This window comes from Alosa alosa, chromosome 20 (genome assembly GCF_017589495.1).
Source record: "Alosa alosa isolate M-15738 ecotype Scorff River chromosome 20, AALO_Geno_1.1, whole genome shotgun sequence".
Classification (NCBI taxonomy): domain Eukaryota; kingdom Metazoa; phylum Chordata; class Actinopteri; order Clupeiformes; family Clupeidae; genus Alosa; species Alosa alosa.
Window position 1 is genome coordinate 30263031 of NC_063208.1, and position 19932 is coordinate 30282962.

At 39.0% G+C, this 19932-nt stretch overlaps 1 protein-coding gene across 3 annotated transcripts in view; it reads left to right on the forward strand.

The window, feature by feature from the left end:
• Positions 1 to 19932, forward strand: part of slco2b1 (solute carrier organic anion transporter family, member 2B1) — a 217344-nt gene that overhangs the window by 93263 nt on the left and 104149 nt on the right. For all 3 annotated transcript variants that reach the window (XM_048229425.1, XM_048229428.1, XM_048229426.1), the window contains exon 8: positions 9280 to 9388. In XM_048229425.1, coding sequence (XP_048085382.1) covers positions 9280 to 9388 — 109 coding nt within the window. The remainder of the gene's footprint in view (positions 1 to 9279; positions 9389 to 19932) is intronic.

Consider the following 19932-nt stretch of genomic DNA (forward strand, 5'->3'; position numbering starts at 1 on the left):
GTCTATCTCTCCTCTTCCCTTTAGTGAAGCATTGAACAGTTCAATGGCCCTGGGGACAAATTACTTCCTCAGCCTTTCAGTTGTGCATGGCAGTGAGCGAAGTTTCCAGCTGATCAAGCTCTTTTGCTTTTTGATAGTGCTGTAGAGTGGATGACATTCATTGTCCAAGATGTTGATCAGTTTGTTCAGGGTCCTTTTGTCAGATATTGAAGTGATGCACTCATTAGTTCATGTGTATGTAACAACTGTTAAATAATGGAAATATTACTTAATCAAAAACATATTATTGCATCATTTATTAAGTATTAACAATAATGTATAAACATATTTTAGATATAGGCTTATTTACTATGAACAAACTATTTATAACTGTGTGAACAAATGCTTTACTGATGATAAATTAGAAATTACTAACGATGAACAAACCATTGACTAATAAGTAGGCTTAATAAATGATGATTTGTGTGTAGTTATTATAAAGTGTTACCAGTTTTCTTAATATTCATGACAAGTTAAATTTAAACAGATGATGGTCCAATGGCGGACCTTCCACATTTTCATATCAACCTAAATTAGCGCACTGTGGGTGTGACAGAAGAAAGAATGGGGGAAAAAGCTTATGCACGAATGAGAGAATTCCCCCCATTGTGAAATGTGGGCTATTTAAAAGTAGAACACTTCGAAGTAGGCCTATGTTTCTAGATAAATAGTCTTATCAGAGGATATGAAGATTTAAAACCTATGAAACCTATTTATAGACAGCACCTATATTTAGTTCCACGATTGTTGATTACTGGCTTATCAAACATTTCAGATTTTCAAGAGCTTTCCTCAAAACCTGTGATGAATGGGGTCAACTTCACGCATTTGCCCATGCCTTGAACATTTTCCCTTCATATCATATACAGTTGAAAGCTTTTACATACCCTGTACATACACATGCTAAAGTTGACTAAAAAGAGGAATAAAAAATCATCTTTTGGAAATTGATCGTAATGCCTTACGGTCAGTTTATACATGGCAAAATTTTACTTCGCTCTCATTGAGGTTGAATGGAGACGAAATTCACCCTAGTTGGGCGAAATGAGAGCGAATCTTTGAGGCAGGCAAAACAAGGTTGGCGAAAGTTTAACTTTATTCAAATGAGGATCATTCGAGAACCAATCAGGTCTGTGTGTTTGTGTTTGGAGGTTGTGGTTTGGGAGTTACAAAAAAGTCTGATCAAGATAACATGTCCTAAAACAACCCTTAACATTCGTTTTCAAAACTGCAACTCTGTGGTGTTCGTTGATGTTCCAAAACAAGTAGTGTAGCGAAATACAGTTTCTGTCGTGTTTTATTTTGCATTTTGTAAAATCCCATTACAGTTTTGAAAATGAACGTTAAGGGTTGTTTTAGGACATGTTTGAGCATGCCTGTAGGCAGCCACTCTGACTAGTCAAAAGCGATTCAAAACGAGTCAGAAAAGTTGAGACAGGACCAATCGTCAAAATTTCGGTGTCCACCACTCTAGTTCATCCAAAACAAACGACACAGTTGGCTTCCATTGTACTGTGCAGACTCACACTTAAATTTGTGACGTTAGCCATCAAACTGAATCTTGTAACTCTTCTGATAGATGGTTCACACAGAATTCTTCTCACACTTACTTCGCCTTCAAAGTCATCAAAGTTAAACATTTATTTATGTATTATTATTAATATCATCCTCACAAGTGATATCAAGTCGTGTTCATGTTGAAAAGACCAGACATGACCATCTTCAAACACAGTCAATGCTAAAGCAAAAGAAAAAAGTTATAACCTAATCTTCTTTCCACTTTTCCAACCTACTGTCACAATTTTTTTTTTATTAGGTTTACTTGCCTCTGTGTAATGCTTTACCTTAACATACAATGGTCTTGTAGGCTACATAGCTTTGTTCATGAGTTTTTCGTGCTGGTTGGACTTTGCTTCTTATCCAAACAATACAGTTATCTCCCTACGGGCATAACTATGTCAAAGTTAGCTTCCCTACAACCGTACATGCTAAATATTCTTCTTTCGAGAACCCAACCTTATGTACAAGGTAGTTGAGCCTGTTTTTCCTTCTATTGTTTATGTAGATAATACAGAAGCTACAATGTCGGCACAGGATATACTGTATGTTATATGAAGTTAGGGGATTTCAAAAACAATCCTAAAATATAGCCACAAGCGGCAATGGCGGGCCCGAGCACCTGCAACCGCAACCCGTGACATTTCAGAATCCAACAAAGCACCGACATGCATTTGTAAAATGTACATATGTGTGTGACATACATATGTGTGTTATTTTCTGGCACATTTATTTGCGAATGAAAGAACATTTCTGATACACTTTTTGGCCAGATAGTGGCGCTATATTAGGCATTTGAATTACACATGTGAATATCATCACAATGATGATATTCAATATTTTGCAAAGTTTCAGATCAACCAATATAGGCATTACCAATTTCTGGCACATTTTCCTGCTTGGCCAGGTGGTTGCGCTATGCCAGGCAGGTCCATAGGGTGTCTGGATATCATCATAATCATAATATCTAACCTGTTAAGTTTCAGACCATTCATTTAAAGCATAGAACATTTCTGGCACATTTCATGTTTGGCCAGATGGTGGCGCTATGCTAGCCATCTGAATGACATATGTGCACATCACAATAATGATTTCCAATATTGTATACCTACTTCAAACCATTTATTCAATGCACTGTGACTTTGACACATTTCCTGTTTATATGGTGAATTATTAAAATCTTGACATATTACAACATATCAAAAATCCCTTCGCAATTTAACATCAACAACATCTTGGCATCATATTTGCAAAATTTCACATGAATCTGACAAACTGTCTAGGAGGAGTATGTTAAAATTGATCATGTGACATCAGTGTAATTGCCATTCTTTCTGTTGCCAGGTGGTGGCGCTATGCCAAATATGCATTATGGGCATGTTAATATCATCACTACCATGGTATTCAAAGACCTGTGAAATTTAAAACATTTCAAGCCATGCATGGTGAATTAAGACACATTTATTGTTTATGTGGAAGGGTATTAAAATTCATAGTTTCGCCATTTCGGCAAATTACAACATATCAAAAAAAGCTTCACAATTTAGAATCAGAAACATCTCAGCGTCATGTATATCAACTTTGACATGAATCGGATCAACCGTCTAGGAGGAGTATGTTAAAACTGATCATGTTCACAACGCACAAAATCTCAATTACCTCACTTCCTGTGGGCGTGGCTAATAGCATGTTAATACAAAAGGTTGTTTGTTTTTAGGAGTTACATACACCCACCAAATTTGGTGTGTGTATCTAAAACTATAAGCAAACCACAAGTCACAGTGACATAAGGGGGCGCTATGGAGTTCCTGGGCAACGCCCGGTGCCAAGCTTTTATCCCTGTGTATTCACGGTACCTCTTGATGTGTGTGCCAAATTTCATGCCTTTTTTTACCAATGGGAAGCACCTCTTTTGGCATCATGATTCATCACATATTTCATCACATATTAGTCTGCACAAAATCCCAAATACCTCACTTCCTGTAGGGCATGGCTAATGCATTGTACATACAAAAGTTGTTCATCTTGGGAGATGCACACACCTACCAAATTTGGTGTGTGTAGCTGAAAGTATATGCCCACCACTGGATCAATCACCTAAGGCTTAAGAGGGGCTGGGCCAGCGAAGCCTTTATGCCTGTACCATTGTGATACCAGATTTTTACCTAGCTGACTTTTCATCCACCTGATGTGTGTCAAAAATTTCAAGACTTTTCAAATAATGTTAACCATCTCTAAATATTTGCCAACCACGGATCAGTCACCTAAGGGGCGCAGCCCGTCCCTGGGCCCAACAAAGCCCGGGTCAAGCTGTTTTACCTAACTGATGTGTGTGACAATCTGACTGATGCATCTGAAATTTCAAGAGTTTTCCACCATGTTAACCAATTGGTGGCAAAAAAGGAAAGTTAAAAAGTAGAATAACAATAATACTGATATTTAATATTTGTGTAAAATTTCAATGGCGGGTCAAAGCATTGAACATTTCAGGCACCCTGCTTGGCATTTTGGCTAATCCAACAATGTGAATTACATGTGAATATTGTTTAATGATACATATTTGATGCAGTTCTATTTGTTGTTGCATGTTATTTTCTGGCACATTTTCCTGCTTTGGCCAGATGGGGGCGCTATGCCAGGCAGGCCCATTGGGTGTCTGGATATCATCATAATCATAATATCTATTAACCTGTTAAGTTTCAGACCATTCATTTAAAGTATAGAACATTTCTGGCACATTTCCTGTTTGGCCAGATGGTGGCGCTATGCTAGCCATCTGAATGACATATGTGCATATCATCACAATAATGATATCCAATATTGTTTACCTAAAGGTTTCAAATCAATTTGTTAAGGCATTGCCCATTTCTGGCACATTTCCTGTTTGACCAGGTGGTGGCGCTATGCCAGGCAGGCCAATAGGGTTTCTGATTATCATCATAATCATAATATCTATTAACCTGAGAAGTTTCAGACCATTCATTCAATGCACTTTGACTTTATGACACATTTCCTGTTTATGTGGTAAGAAATTAAAATCATAACAAATTACAACATATCAAAAATCCCTTCACAATTTAACATCAGCCATCTTGGCATCATATTTGCCAAATTTCACATGAATCTGACAAACCGCCTAGGAGGAGTACATGTTCAAATTGATCATGTGGCATCAGTGTTCTTGTCATTCTTTTGTTGCCAGTGGGTGGCGCTATGCCAAATATGGATTATGGGCATGTGAATATTGTCATTACCATGGTATTCAATGACCTGTGAAATTTAAAACATTTCAAGCCATGCATGGTGAATTAAGACACATTTATTGTTTATGTGGAAGGGTATTAAAATTCATAGTTTTAGCCATTTCGTGAAATTACAACATATCAAAAAAGCTTCACAATTTAGAATCAGAAGCATCTTGGCATCATGTATACCAACTTTCACATGAATCGGATCAACCGCCTAGGAGGAGTACATTAAAATTGGTCATGTCCATTAACGACAAAATCCCAATTACCTCACTTCCTGTGGGCGTGGCTAATGGCATGTTAATACAAAAGTTGATTGTTTTGGGAGTTACATGTACCCACCAAATTTGGTGTGTGTATCTAAAACTATATGCCAACCACAAGTCACAGTGACATAAGGGGCTATGGAGTTCCTGGGCAGCCCAGTGCCAAGGCTTTTCCCCTGTGTATTCACTGGTACCTCTTGATGTGTGTGCCAAATTTCATGCTTTTCACCAATGGGAAGCACCTCTTTGGCATCACAATTCATCACATTTTAGTCCATATTAGTCTGCACAAAATCCCAAATACCTCACTTCCTGTTGGGCGTGGCTAATGCATTGTACATACAAAGTTGTTCATCTTTGGGAGATACACACACCTACCAAATTTGGTGTGTCTAGCTGAAAGTATGTGCCAACCACTGGATCAATCACCTAAAGGCTTACTGAGTCCCTGGTCACTGGGCCAAGCCTTTATGCCTGTGTAGCCATTGTGATACCAGATGTGTGTGCCAAATTCCAAGACTTTTCATCCATATTAACCACTTCAAAAATAGCAAAAAGGTGAACAAATAATAATAATAATAATAATAATAATAATAATAATAATCTTTCCAAAAACAATAGGGCTTCGCAGACCTCTCGCGCTAAGGTCGCGCCGCCTCCCCACTGTCGGTGCTCGGGCCCTAAATAATAATAATAATAATAATAATAATAATAATCCTTACAAAAACAATAGGGCCTTGCGCCCTTCGGTGCTCGGGCCCTAATAATAGTGAAAAAATAATAATAATCCTTACAAAAACAATAGGGCCTTTATACCGCAGCCCGGGCCCTAATAATAATCCTTACAAAAACAATAGGGCCTTGCGCCCTTCGGTGCTCGGGCCCTAATAAATGGGTTGTGATGGGGGTAGCAGAGAGATGGGTACACCAGCCTCCATTGGTGTTTCAACTTCCGGGAATTCGCTTGCCCCCTTGGTCACGCCCCCGAGGCGAAATTTCGCTGGCCGAAATTAGCGAGGTGTTTCGCTGTGTGGAAACTGACTGTTTATTAACAAAATGAGGAAAAACCCAACCTTTGGACACCAATTTTCTTTGTGAATGAATAATGTATCATAAATAAATAAATGAATGTTCTTCCTCAAAAAACAGGGGCCATAAGTATACATACCCCTATGTTAACTCCCATAGAGGCAGGCATATTTTTATTTTTAAAGGCCAGTTATTTCATGGATCCTGATAAAGTTCCCTTGGCCTTTGGAATTGCAATAGCCTCACTTCATCACATACCCTTATCATCCAAGTGAATAGCCATAGCCTGACTAATAACTGAAGCTATTTCCCTGTCTTTGACATTAACTGTCCTGGAGTAAGCATTTGCATTATTGTTGTCACACTTGTGTGCAAATTATAGGAATATGATCCAGAAATCGTAATGTTGTGACAAGGTGGCCTGGATCAACTTTGTTTATTCCCACTTTGGGTGTGCAATGTGTGGGCTCTTACTTGGACAAGATTGATTTAATGACTTTTTAATTAATGCAGTTTCCGGTATTTTGTAATGGTCCAAATGCCCACAAAACCCTGTTAGCAAAGCCTGTCACCTACTTGCAGACTGACCAATGAATCTGCCACGGTCTCGGACCCTAGTAGCCACTGCCATGCTCTGCCACTACTGTTTTTTTGTTATTAAAAAAACAGTATTCACTGGAAATAAACTTTTTTTTTTTAATTTGATGATTTCAATTATTACATTTTGGCAAAGGTTCACATTTTTAACCAAAGCGACTAACAACAAGGTGAACAGTTTAAGTTTTAGAGCAATTCTCTCAACAATTTTAGGACAATTTAAAAACGGTAGAGTACAGTAAGAATAAGTGCATCAGTGAGTGCTGTTTTTAAACAGTTGAGTGTCAGTTCAAGACGGGTGGTAAGTGCTAGGATCAGCAAGCCCTTGTAGGAACTGGCAGTGTGTTCCACCAATGAGGAACAAGGTAGCCAGTTTTGAAACGATGTTAGCCGATAATTGCTGTGTTGAACGGTTCAGGAGCGGGTAGCATCTTGAGTCAAAAAATATAATTAAATTTAATCATACATTCTACTGAAGAAGGTTTTGGGGACCCCTGTGGTGAGCCCATGATCTCCCTACCCATTCATCTCGGTGGAATACTTCACGAACCCTTCTTTTAACACATGACAAACCATATATCAGAATAAACAGCAGACCTTACCACAACACAAAGGTGTAAAGCAGTCCCCTGTATAGTTAGCCGAACTCCAGAGTAATCCAGTTTTGAATTTGCAGTAAATTTCAACATGCATGGATGTCTCCAAATTTGGGCTTTAAGTTTTACAATGTGTTTAAATTGTTCCACATGATTTCATAACGGGCCAAATACAAAATAAAACGCCTAGATATTGGTAAATCAGAGGACAGCTGACTAAGTGTTTGTGAAAGTAGCCTTTGTTTGTGAAAGTAGCCTTAATGATCACAAAATGCTAAGCATGCATCTTGTCTATTTGAGTTTCTTAAAGCTGAGCTGTGCTTAAATTTAAATTGTAGTGGTTAGTTAGGGAGTGGTTGTTATTATTATTATTGAGCCTCCTGGTGCAACTAAAATGGCTTTCTGGTGGAGTGCCTGCAGGTGCTGCACCTGCTTGTGCTATTGTTCCCGACCTCAAGGAAAGCTGGGGTAATAAAACTGCCTGATTACTTCGGGTTTCCTCACTCCAGGATTGTTTTTGCGCGGCTCCTCAGGATGACAAGATCTTGCAGACAATTGGAGGGTCCAATGGAGTTAAGAGATTTAGTCCCAAGCTATTTTACTGACAAGAAGATTGACCAATAGTCTCAATTTATGAAAAAAAAAAAAAAAAAAACGAAAAAAGAGAGTCACAAGGTTTATACCTGACAGCAACAATATTAGGGTTTCAATTCAGGGTTTCTCTTCTGCTCTGATTTGCATTTAAATGAGAAGTGTGTTTCTGTATCTGTTTTAGTTTTTGGTTGCAATAAAACCATGAACAGTTTTTTCTTGTCTCACTAGAGTCAAAAACTTAAAGGAACCATATGTAAGAAATGTATTTCAATTAATCATAAAATGCCCCTGATATGTCACTAGACATTAAGAAATCATGTTCATTTCAAATACTTATATCACTAACAACAGTAGTCCGGCCAGGATATTGTCATTTAAAAAGTGAAGTTGCAGCCCTCAAATTATGTTTATGTTGTGTTTTGTCATGTCAAAAGTAGCCTGATATTGTCATACTCAATTCAGAATTTGAGTCTGTTCGTGCTCCATTGGGACATAATGTCAGGTGTGTTCCGGGCTAGACTGGCCATCTGCCATACCGGCATTTTCCCAGTGGGCCAGCGTACATTTTGGGCCGATTGAATTCAATTATTATTTGTTAACGTTATTAACGTTATTTTAAAACATGGGCAACAATGCAAGGACAGTCAGTGGCTCATTGGTTCAATTTCTATACTGACACTAGACTGGCCCAATAACAACTCCTATCACGCTCCACCCCTCCCACATTGGCTCAGAGCCAGAATTCTGTGAGTGTGTCAAAATTCAATCTATTCTCGGAGGTTCATTGAGGGTAGTTCTCATTTTCAGTGAAGCCGAGATTACAACCTTTCTTTCAAAATGAAGTGTTTGAGGCATTACAAGCTATTGACACTAGGAGTGCTACTGGAGAAGATCATTTAAATCCTTTTTTCCTTAAATTGTCTGCTCCTATTATCACAAAGCATATAGTGCATATATTTAATCTTTCCATTGTGATGGGCATATTTCCAAGTGCATGGAAAATAGCCCATGTGACACCTTTGCACAAAGGGGTTGATAGAGATGATTTAAATAATTACCATCCCATCTCCAAATTACCCTGTTTATCAAAGATTTTTGAATCATTGGTTAATAACAAATTTTGAATTTTGAATTGGTTAATAACAAATTTTGAATCATTGGGTGGGGCTTGTTCGGCTGGCATCCAGGCTAACAAATGACCTGAATTGTCATGAAAATCCATTACATGTCCTTAGTTTTCTTTTGATGAGTTGGCCTGAAATTACTTGTTGGTCAGAACTGTTTTTGTGGACTGTGCGATATGATGGCTGATTTTACAACTATTCACAGCAATACTTTATTTTGACTTAACAGGAAACCACAATGAATAAACCACACAGCCCTGAACTGGAGAGAGGAATCAATGTTGAAAAATCAAAACCTGACCAGATGCAGGAACTCACCCTCATACAGTTCATTAAAAGTAAGTTTTGGCTGTTGTAAGAAAAAAATATGTTTCTTCTGATGGATGCAGCATTCAGTCTTTAATCCAGGGGGGTCAAACTCATATTAGGCAGTGGGTCGGATTTGTTGGAATGAGACCTCACGAGGGCCGTCATTGACATGGTCATTTTCATTTCTCTGCATTGGTATCAGAGTGGTGTTTGATGATATACTCCTTTACTACACCACTCATGAGCAAACAAGGACAAATTATTTACTCGTCAAATCCTCCTCTTTCTCTCTTAAAACACGCTACTACTTTGTCAGTTTTTGGCCTCTTCCTTCTTGAGGATGGTTTGTAGTTCTAGGTTTAATCCATTTATCACAGAAATTGCTTATTACAAATTGTTGAAGACAGCTGGATGTGAATATCTTTTCTTTCTAATTTTTCCTTCCTACCCAAAACATCTTGGGGGGGCCGTATGAAACCTGCTGGCGGGCCTGCTCTGGCCCCCGGGTCTTATGTTTGACACCCCTGTTTTAATCCAATAAAAAGCAGTAACGAGGTAGCCTGGGTGAACCCAGACAAACCTGTTTAGCTGGGCATACACTGTTTTTTTTTTATTCGAGTCATACGACTCTTTTTTGAATCAGGTCGAATTTCAGCTTGTCTTTTGTCGTTTGTTGTGTAGTGTACAGGGGGTAAAGAGAGGCTATTCAGCTCTCCCAACCTGTGGTATGGTATAGTTTACAATAAATGAATAATTATAAATAAATACAGTTAGGGGTGGCACGGTTCATGAAAAAAAATCCAAACCGTTCGGTTCACTTGTCTTGGTTCGGAGCACGTTTGCGTCGTGCGGTTTTGATGGTTCATGGCATGCGTAATGTAGCCTCATGCCCATATGTGACCCCAGACAGTTTTTCCCTCTTTTGCGTGAAAGGTGTGGAGTGCTGCGGGTCACGTGTTATGGCAAGTGGGAGCGATGTGGGAGGATGCACCAGCGTTGCATAAGTCTTGCATTGTGCAACACATACAGTAATTATGCTAGTACAGGCCCGGTGTGGCTAATCGGGAGCTTCGGGAGGATGGGCCGGTCTGAATATCGTGAGCTGAAATGTATTGTTTCTGAAGTTCATTTGCTGCGCACTTGCGGCACTTTAGCAGCTTAGGCTGTGTGGTCGCAGGCCCTTCCTTGCAGTTTCCCAAATATTAGCAAAGTAGCCCCTCACAAAAACTGTTTGGAAATTGCAACCAAGTTTATATTTGCAATATTTAAGGGGAGTAGGAGACTATATGAGCGGCCCCTCCTCCAGTCGCATGGCTCTGACTAACTCTCATATGTGCAGGGGAGACGTGTAGTAGGCTAATAATAACTAATTTTACTGAAAGGTAATAACCATAGATCTCAAAACCCTTCGAAAATAAAATATTACAATGTATGTTGGGTCCTCCTCACATGGAAGATCTAACATTCAGTTTCAGCAAGCAAATAACCTGTTGAGAGAAACTAGAGGAGCGTTCAAATTCGGCAGAGACAGGAGAGAAAGCGCGCATTTACAGTACAGGGCTTGTCAATGTTATGTGGTAGCCTAGAATCTATTTTGCATAGCTCGGGTAGGCTAAGCTATGTGTAGAAATAAAATATTCCGTAATATATCAGTCAATCTTAGTATGCTACAAAGACACAGAAGTGCCTGTAGATGGCAATAACACATTCTACTTGTTTGCCAATTAAATGAAAAGCAATTTGAAATCAATGTCTTCACTCTTGCTGTATCAAAATCTCACCTTTCCTCAGAGATGATGATGTGCTTAAAGTCAAGTCAATTCTTTCAGTTTGTGCATGATTACATGATATAACTATACTAATACTGTAGCCTAAATGGTGGATAATTAAGCTATTTTGAAAAAATATAATGTCCGCAACACTGCTATTGACTCCCAATTATTTATTGCAACGTTTTGACCCTGCTGGGTCTTCTTCAGGCAAATGATGGACACATTTGGTGAAAGGATATATATGTAGGCCTTACAATCAGCTGACATACCATGTGATGTCGATTGGTATGATTGGGCCTAAGAGCCCCACTAGTCACTCAATTAAGAGAACACTTACAGGTATTACACAAACCTATACATTTCAAATAGGGGCTGGTAACACTTCATTTTAAAGGGTCTACATAAGGGTGACATGTAACCGTCATAAGAATGACATGACACATGTCATGTACATTAATGACACATTATTGATGTTTATGACTGTTGTCATAATGTGTCATTCGGTTTTTGGAATGTCAAGTTGACATTGTTTGGGTGTCATCATTATGACAACTTGACATTAGCCAAGATGACATTATTTGACGGGTCTTTGTCATGACAACTTGACATTAGCCAAGAAAATGTAACCCATTTACAATATTGTCATGATGACTTGACATAGCCAAGAAAGAATGCAAGGTGTTTGGCATGATATTGTCATGACAACTTGACATATAACTATGTTTGGCCTGACTTATCTTCTAGGTTTGTAATGTGAAGGGCCTGAACAATTGACCGTCATGACACCATTATAATTGTGTCATGAATACTTTCCTTGACCTCAACTACAGTGGTACAGTTTTGACTTGTTATTAAGCTGTCACAAAGAACTATTACACACCAAAATAGTTTCCTGACAGTGTCATGAATTGTCATGACAACTTGACATAATTGTTTAATTATTACATGAACAAGTTCATATAACTGTGTTTTATTATTTACACTATTACTGTGCATTAGTGTATTGAATATGTTTTTAAAGAAATGCTGCCAATTTGGTGTTTAACTTGATGTTATACTTGATAAGTATTGATAAATGATGCATTGTCACTTTAAGAGAGTCTAAACGGTTCTCATAACGTCCTTTTGCCAGCTATTGTTCACAGGCTGATAGGCCTACTCTAGCCTTGTTTGTTTGCACCACATTGACAACACAATATAAGTTATTACAAGGAGGCTTCATTGTTAGGATATGGAAACATGTAATGAGTTGCTGCTAGGGTGACATTTCTGTTTGCAGTTGGCCATTAAAAGTGCAGTATGAGCATGGTAGCCACCTAGCTATCTGAATGGAATAGGCTATGTTTCAATCGGCATTATGCTTAACAAAAGCAAGTTAGTCTGTTAACATTCATATTTGCAAGCCTCCAAGCACAGACGTCATCACTTTAAATCCTACCTGTTGCCTTTCACCGTCCACTTATTTAACTGTTGCATCCCTTGACATGCCATCTCCTTTTCCCTCTTTCTTTTTCTATTTTTAGCCGCCAACAGCTTTTTTTTTGCTTTATCCATCTTTTTCCATAGACGGCAACTCACTACTCGTAGGCCTATCTGCTCGCTCAGCGCTGACGGCGCCCCCACTCCCTCTTCTATGTCAAAATTCTATGATGGAATCTGAGATATAGGTGCCTACTCTAGGTTAGTCCTCTAAAATGTTATAGAACATTGAGAAAATGTTGAAATGATTTAGAAATGGATAGCAGTAGCTACATATAGAAAATACCAAATATATTATTTTATTTTTTTTTCCATCGCTTTGGCGCCCCCATGGTGCTGCGCCCCTATGCGCCACATATGGCGCATACCCACTTTTTGCGCCACTGGCCTGAACAATGGGCTGTCATGACGCCATTATAAATTGGTCATGAATACTTTTCTTGACCTCAACTACAGTGGTACAGTTTTGACTTGTCATTAAGCTGTCACAAATAACTATTACACACCAAAATAGTTTCCTGACAGTGTCATGAATACTTACCTTTGACCTAAAGTACAGTGAACCATCTGAGATGTTTCCTGAACATGTCATTAAGTGTCATTACACTATCATGTAGGTCCTATTTCTGTACATTTTACATTTCTGGAACATTGAGTCTAATTTCAACTATAATGACAACAAATACCATACTCAGTCATGACTTAAGAGTTTATTTCAGCAATGCATTTTGCAAAACCATAATACATGACATGTTACCATGCCAGCTAACCTAACTGTACATGTGGAACATGCATTCAACTATTCACATACTAGTCTTTAAGCACCATTTCATTGCCATCATTTCTGCTTTTTCAAATCATGCACGAGTCTACCCAACACACCATTACAATGACGGATTCCTAACCAGTAGTACCATTCAATTATTTTAAGGGGTGTTTTGAGGGACTGAGGGGTTCGATTCCCCCTGAGACGCCATATTTGTCCGTGTAAGGGGCACTTATTTTAATGTAGAGTGAAGTGCTGCCTTTCTAAGGAACTTTTCACAAGAGGAGTAGACAAATGAAAGTACCAAAATAGTTTACCCAGAACATATAGCCGGCATTTATTAAACATCAAATATCAAACAGTATGACCTTGTTTCTCTTTTCTGTCCTTTTAGTTGTGAAAATCAGTATTTCTCTTAGTTTTCAACCTTTTAAACACATGTTGAGAAAAATATAAAGTAAAATGACCTCAGAGCTCTGATAAAATAACCCCAAAATAATAATAAGTCCATCTACCTCACTGTTTTTTTTTTTTAAGTGTTGAGATCTCGCACTTACCTGTAGGCTACGATGAAATGAAGAAATATTGAGTAGAAGCAGTTCAATGGAACACTCTCATGCATCCAAACAAAAAAACAACCTGCATAGCAGGGCAACAATTCAATTCAATTACTCTCTCGATACATTTTAGCAGATCTTTAACCCTCTAGGCACCACGGTCGAGTTTACTCGACAAGATGCGGTACTGAATAAAACGGCCGATTTAGTCAAATAGGGTGTCATATTTCGTTCGACTTCCACTCCACTAGATGGCAGACATGTCATACGTCATCCCCGAGTCGAAAAAACGGCATGCTTTAAACAAAACTTTCTAGCTACAGCACATTGAATCAGTGCGTGAAATACCGGAGCTAGTGTGCGTGTGAGCCACTTTGTCAGAGCGATAATGTCAACGTCAGCGAGTATTTGCATTAGATTATCGTCTAATGGCATCAAAAAGTTTACCTGAAATGAAGTGTTGGGTCTTCTATTCAAGGACCCTGATTCTGAAGGGGAATATCTGCCTTCAGAAAATGACGGTGATCCGCTTAGTGAGGCTTCAGATGCGTCCCCTGCCTTGCAATGATGCAGCTGGACAAAGTGAGAGTTTACTCCATAGTTTAGCTTACACCAAGCACAAACGTTGAATCGCTTGCCCAATGTCACTGGTGGGAATAATGTTTCACGGGTTCGAGTGTTCATCGGGGAAGTTAGCAGGGTGTTAGTGGTGTGGCTAACGCCTTCTGAATGCATGCCTCCGCAATCGCTGGGCGACAGTAACGCGGTGGAGCCTTTGTCTAATACCACTGGGTATATTAGATGAGGTCGGTGCTCATAGGACAGTTAGGGGGAACGTAGAGGCAGTGTGGAGTCGCATTGAGAATGACAGTAGGCCTAGTCCGAGAAGCTGCGCCAAATTCTTCCCACTGACGCGTGGCCAGGCAGATCTGGCCATGCTGCTCGCAACAGGAGCAGAGGTGGTGACACGGGGTAGGAGAGCCATTAGGCCATGCATAGTCTATCACAAGATGATGGGAATGCCGGCCCTGTATGGATAGGATATGGATAGTCATTATCTCTACAGCAAAAGGCCTGCTACATAAAAAAAAAAATGGTCAGCCATTTATTAGTAATGATTTACACTGTTGATTATCTATTTCCCTGACCATTTAGGACATGTGTTCTTTTTTGTGTGTTCATGTCCTTGTGATGTGTGTGTCTTTGTCAGCTAAGAAAAAAACAACAAAAAAACATCAACAAAAACAACAAAAAGAAAACAAATACTAACATTGTCTCGTCATCTCACTCTTGATCTGTGCCTTACCGTGGCAAATGAGCTTTTGAACTAAACAGGTCTTGTCTACTTGTGTTTGTGTGTCATCTGAATAATATATATGTGCCCCATACATGGAATCAGAGTGCCTACTGTATGTAGTAAATGGAAAATCTCTACAGCAAAAGGCCAGCCTACCGCTATGCATTTGGTTTGTTTCTGCCATTTATTAGTAATGATTTATACAGTTTGTTTACTACTTACTATTTACCTGAGCATTCAGTATTGTGCAATATAGCATACAGAAGGTGAGGGACATTTTGGGGGAAAAGAAGTGGTGTATTTTATCATTCAAACATGCAACTTTTCATGAAAATTCTATAATCCAAGATGGCCGCCACCATATAACGTCATAATATGCAAATTAGATATAAACATTTAATCTCTACATAAACTTTGGGTCTCTACCTCTTATCACTTTTAAGATATAGCCTTTTGAAATGAAGATGTCAAAATCGAACGTTTCGAAAAAAAAACCTCTGGCGCCTAAAGGGTTAACATGGCTTCAACATAGCATGAAATAGCACTTCAAATAATTAAACTCATGTTCAACTCTGGTTTTTAGCTTATGCAGTACCATCAATACATTTCCACACAATTCATTACAACAACTGAGTTACAGCAAAATAAAACTTTTACGTGCTTAACTCATTAAACACATCCATCACGCCATGTCTGCTACTAACATAAATGACTTAAACACGTAAAACACTCACCGGAGAAAACTCATACAAGTAAGTAAACTCCTTGTCGTAATTTCAACCCTTTGCTGTTATTCCTTCCTTAGAAGTAGGTTTGTTGGGAAAAACCCTTTTATCTAGCTCTTCAATGTTATTTTTAACTTTTCTTCTCAGTGTGGAAAATCTAAATCTCAAAAAAAATCGTTCTGCTGTCCTTCTGCTGTTTGCTTCTCTAAGAATCAGTGTAGCAGTTTCCCCTCTATGCAGCGCCACCACTGCCACCTACTGGACAAATACGGTGTGCAGGGAAAACATAACTAAAAGTAATCAAGAAATTAGATATTAAACTAGAATAATGTAATCCTATTAGTAGGCTATTTTCGAATGGGTTACATCTGCAATGCACCTTCAATATGTTGAGTATATCTAATTTATAATGGTGTCATGACAGCCAATTGTTCAGGCTCATCACTTCATAAACCTAGAAGATAAGTCAGGCCAAACACAGTTATATGTCAAGTTGTCATGACAATATCATGCCAAGGAAAGTATTCATGACACAATTATAATGGTGTCATGTCAATCAATTATTCCGGCCCACCACTTCACAAACCTAGAAGATGAGTCAGGCCAAGTTATATATTAAATTTTGCATTTCTTTCTTGGCTAATGTCAAGTTGTCATGACAACGGTTTACATTTTCTTGGCTAATGTCAAGTTGTCATGGCAGAGACACCCTCAAATAATGTCATCTGGCCTAATGTCAAGTTGTTATAATGATGACACCCAAACAATGTCAACTTGACATTCCAAAAACCGAATGACACTTAATGACAACAGTCATAAACATCAATACTATGTCATTAGTGTGCATGACATGTGTCATGACATTCTTATGACGGTTACATGTCACCCTTGTGTAGACCCCTTCAAATAAAGTGTTACCAAGGGGCTTACAAAAAACAATATCCCCAAAGGAGTACATGGTATTGCTATCAACAGAAAAGAAAGAAAAAGAAAAACAATCAGTGGATAAACAGTTCCATATATACAAGCCTACCCAAACAATGAAAGGACATTACCCCCACAGTTATAAAACCTGTAACAGTTTTTTACCAGAATATACTACTACTATAAGAACGGTTTTATATCAAATTCCTCATTAAGACCATGGGGGGACATTGTATTTAAAAAGTGAATCCAAAAGGATCACCCCCTCTAGGTGGTTTACCTAGGTGGCTCCACCCCAATATATCTGAGGGCGCTGACATTATGACCGGCTAGTTTAAAATGAGCAGCGACAGGACTGCGCTCATCCCCTGTTCTAATAGTGCTCCTGTGCTCACTGATCCTGGTCCGAAGCGCTCGCGTTGTTTTGCCCACATATGCTAGGCCACAAGGGCAACGAATCAAATAAATAACATGTGTTGTGCAACATGTAATGACACCGCGAATGGATAACGTCTTGCCAGTATGTGGATGATTAAAATGTTTGCATTTATGTGTGTACGAACACTGTGCGCAACTACCACATTTATAGTTACCATCAGACATACTCAGAAAAGACGTCGTGGGTTGCGGACGTATGTCATTTTTGACTAGGCGGTCCCTTAAGTTAGGAGCACGCTTAAAAACCAGCTTAGGTTTTTCTGGAAAAACTCTCATAAGTTTAGGGTCCGAATCAATAATATGCCAGTGTTTGTAGACAACTTTTCTGAATTCTGACACAAGCGGAGAATATTTTATGCAACATAGAGGGGACTTACTTGGATCTTTGGTGCGCTTTTTTGATTGAAGACACTCCTCTTGTGTTGTATGATGAAAACGTATTTTGGCCGCATCAACCCAGTCCTGTTTATAACCTCTATTGAGGAATCTTTTAGTCAAGTCTGCAGCCTGCGCAGAGTAGGATGTATTATCGCTGCATATTCTGCGCACACGGTGGAACTGACTGATCGGAAGACTTTTGACCAGCGGCCTAGGATGAAAACTATCCCCATGCAAAATAGTATTGTGATCCGTAGGCTTGCGAAACAGATTGGTTTTCAGAGTCGTACCTTCTTTGTATACCTGAACATCCAGGAAACTAATGCGATGTTTATCATATTCCAAAGTAAATTTCAAATGTTCATTACAAGAGTTGAGATACTCATGGAAACACATTAATTCATCTACTGTGCAGTCAAAAATCAGAAAAATATCATCTATAAACCGCTTGTAGAATAAGATCTTTGTGTAGAATGGATTACTTTGATGCAGCACAAATTGGTTTTCAAAGAGACCCATATATAAGCAGGCATAATTAGGAGCCATCTTACTTCCCATGGGTGTGCCCTTCTTTTGTATATAGAACTCATCTTGAAAACGAAAAAAGTTGTTGGTCAGAACTATATTAGCCAAGTCTAGTATGCACTCAATGCTGGGTTTTGGCTCAGACTGATTTAAAGAGAGAAAATGAAGGGTTCAGATGCAAAAGCCTCTAAATGCCACCTCCGTCAAAAATGAGATAAAGATGGTGAGTGAATGCTCTCCTCACATAGTATACGTTAATCAAATAATTTAACTTCAAAACACACCAAATAACACTCTCTTCCTGGTCTGAAATATCGATTTCTATGCAAAAACCTATAGGAACCGGATTTTAAATGCTCATTTAAAAGAAATGTGGTCAGACGGATTTAGAGGGTTTTGCATCTGAACTCTTCAAATACTCTAGTGCTTCAAGGCCACCGTCATGTGGAATATTTGTGTACAAACTCTGAACATCAAACGTAGCCAACAGCAAGTTGCTACCGATCCCACTGACAATAGGTCTTCCCTGCAGAGGGATGTCTAAGCCCTTGTGTATTTTAGGTAGTGTGTAAATTGCCGGGATCACTGGGTGTTCAACCTTAAGGAACTCAAAGACTTTTTTATTAAACTCGTCACTGTTAAAGGTGCCATGTGTAAGAATTGAGGTAAAAATATCCAAAAGATGAGCTACACGCATGAAAAGAATGAGAAGAAATAAGGGTGATGTCATTAAAAAAATAACAAGGTATAGTGCTGCAGAGATATCAACCTGAATTAGCATGCTAAATTACTAGCCACAGCCCGACAGGTGTCATAATACCAGTTTCGGCCATGGGAGGCAGTATGCGGACAACATAACCGCTAACCAAACTGCAATAAACGAGTCTCGGTTTTTACTCTAGGGTAAACCAGCTCACTTTCTGGAGGTATACTGCCCCCATTTTTTATGGAATGTGGAGTATGAATTGATTTTTGGCATTACACATGGCACCTTTAAAGTGATGTTCTAGTTGGGAGTGTATCCGGGACTTCAACCTGAGGATAACTTCTCATAGAATGTTAAATCATTTAGTTGTCTTTTAATTTCATTTTCATAATCCACAGCATTTTGCAAAACAACCGCACCCCCCTTATCAGCAGGCCGTACCACAATCGTATTGTCCTTACTCAAATCCAATACAGCTGCTCTTTCCTCTTTAGACAAATTGTTGTACACTTTGTATTCTTTTTTCTTTTTTAATAAGCCCTTTACATCATTCTCAACTAAACGGCAGTACGTGTCAAGAGAGGCATTACGGTGCTTGGGAGGAATGAATGTAGACCTTTTCTTGAAGCAACTATGGGCCGAGTCACCAGGGGCAGAGGTGGCGGACGAGTGGACTTGGTCCAGAGGAGAGACACCCCCGGTCACACAATCTCTTATATCAGAATGGACTCTCATATCAGAATGGAAAAACTCCTTCAATCTTAGGTTACGAAAATACTTCTGAAAATCAATAATAGTCTCAAAGTCATTAGTGTGGGTGGTTGGAACAAAACTCAGTCCCTTACTCAAGGCCGACGTGCAAGCGTCAGACAATGTCTTTTCAGAAAGATTAATTACCGTACTCTCCTGCTGGTCTGAATACGGGGCGGCCTGCGTCCTTTTCCGTTGGCTTTTTCGGCACCGCTTATGCTTGGGAGCAGGCCTCCTCTCCACCAGCGTTGTGGAT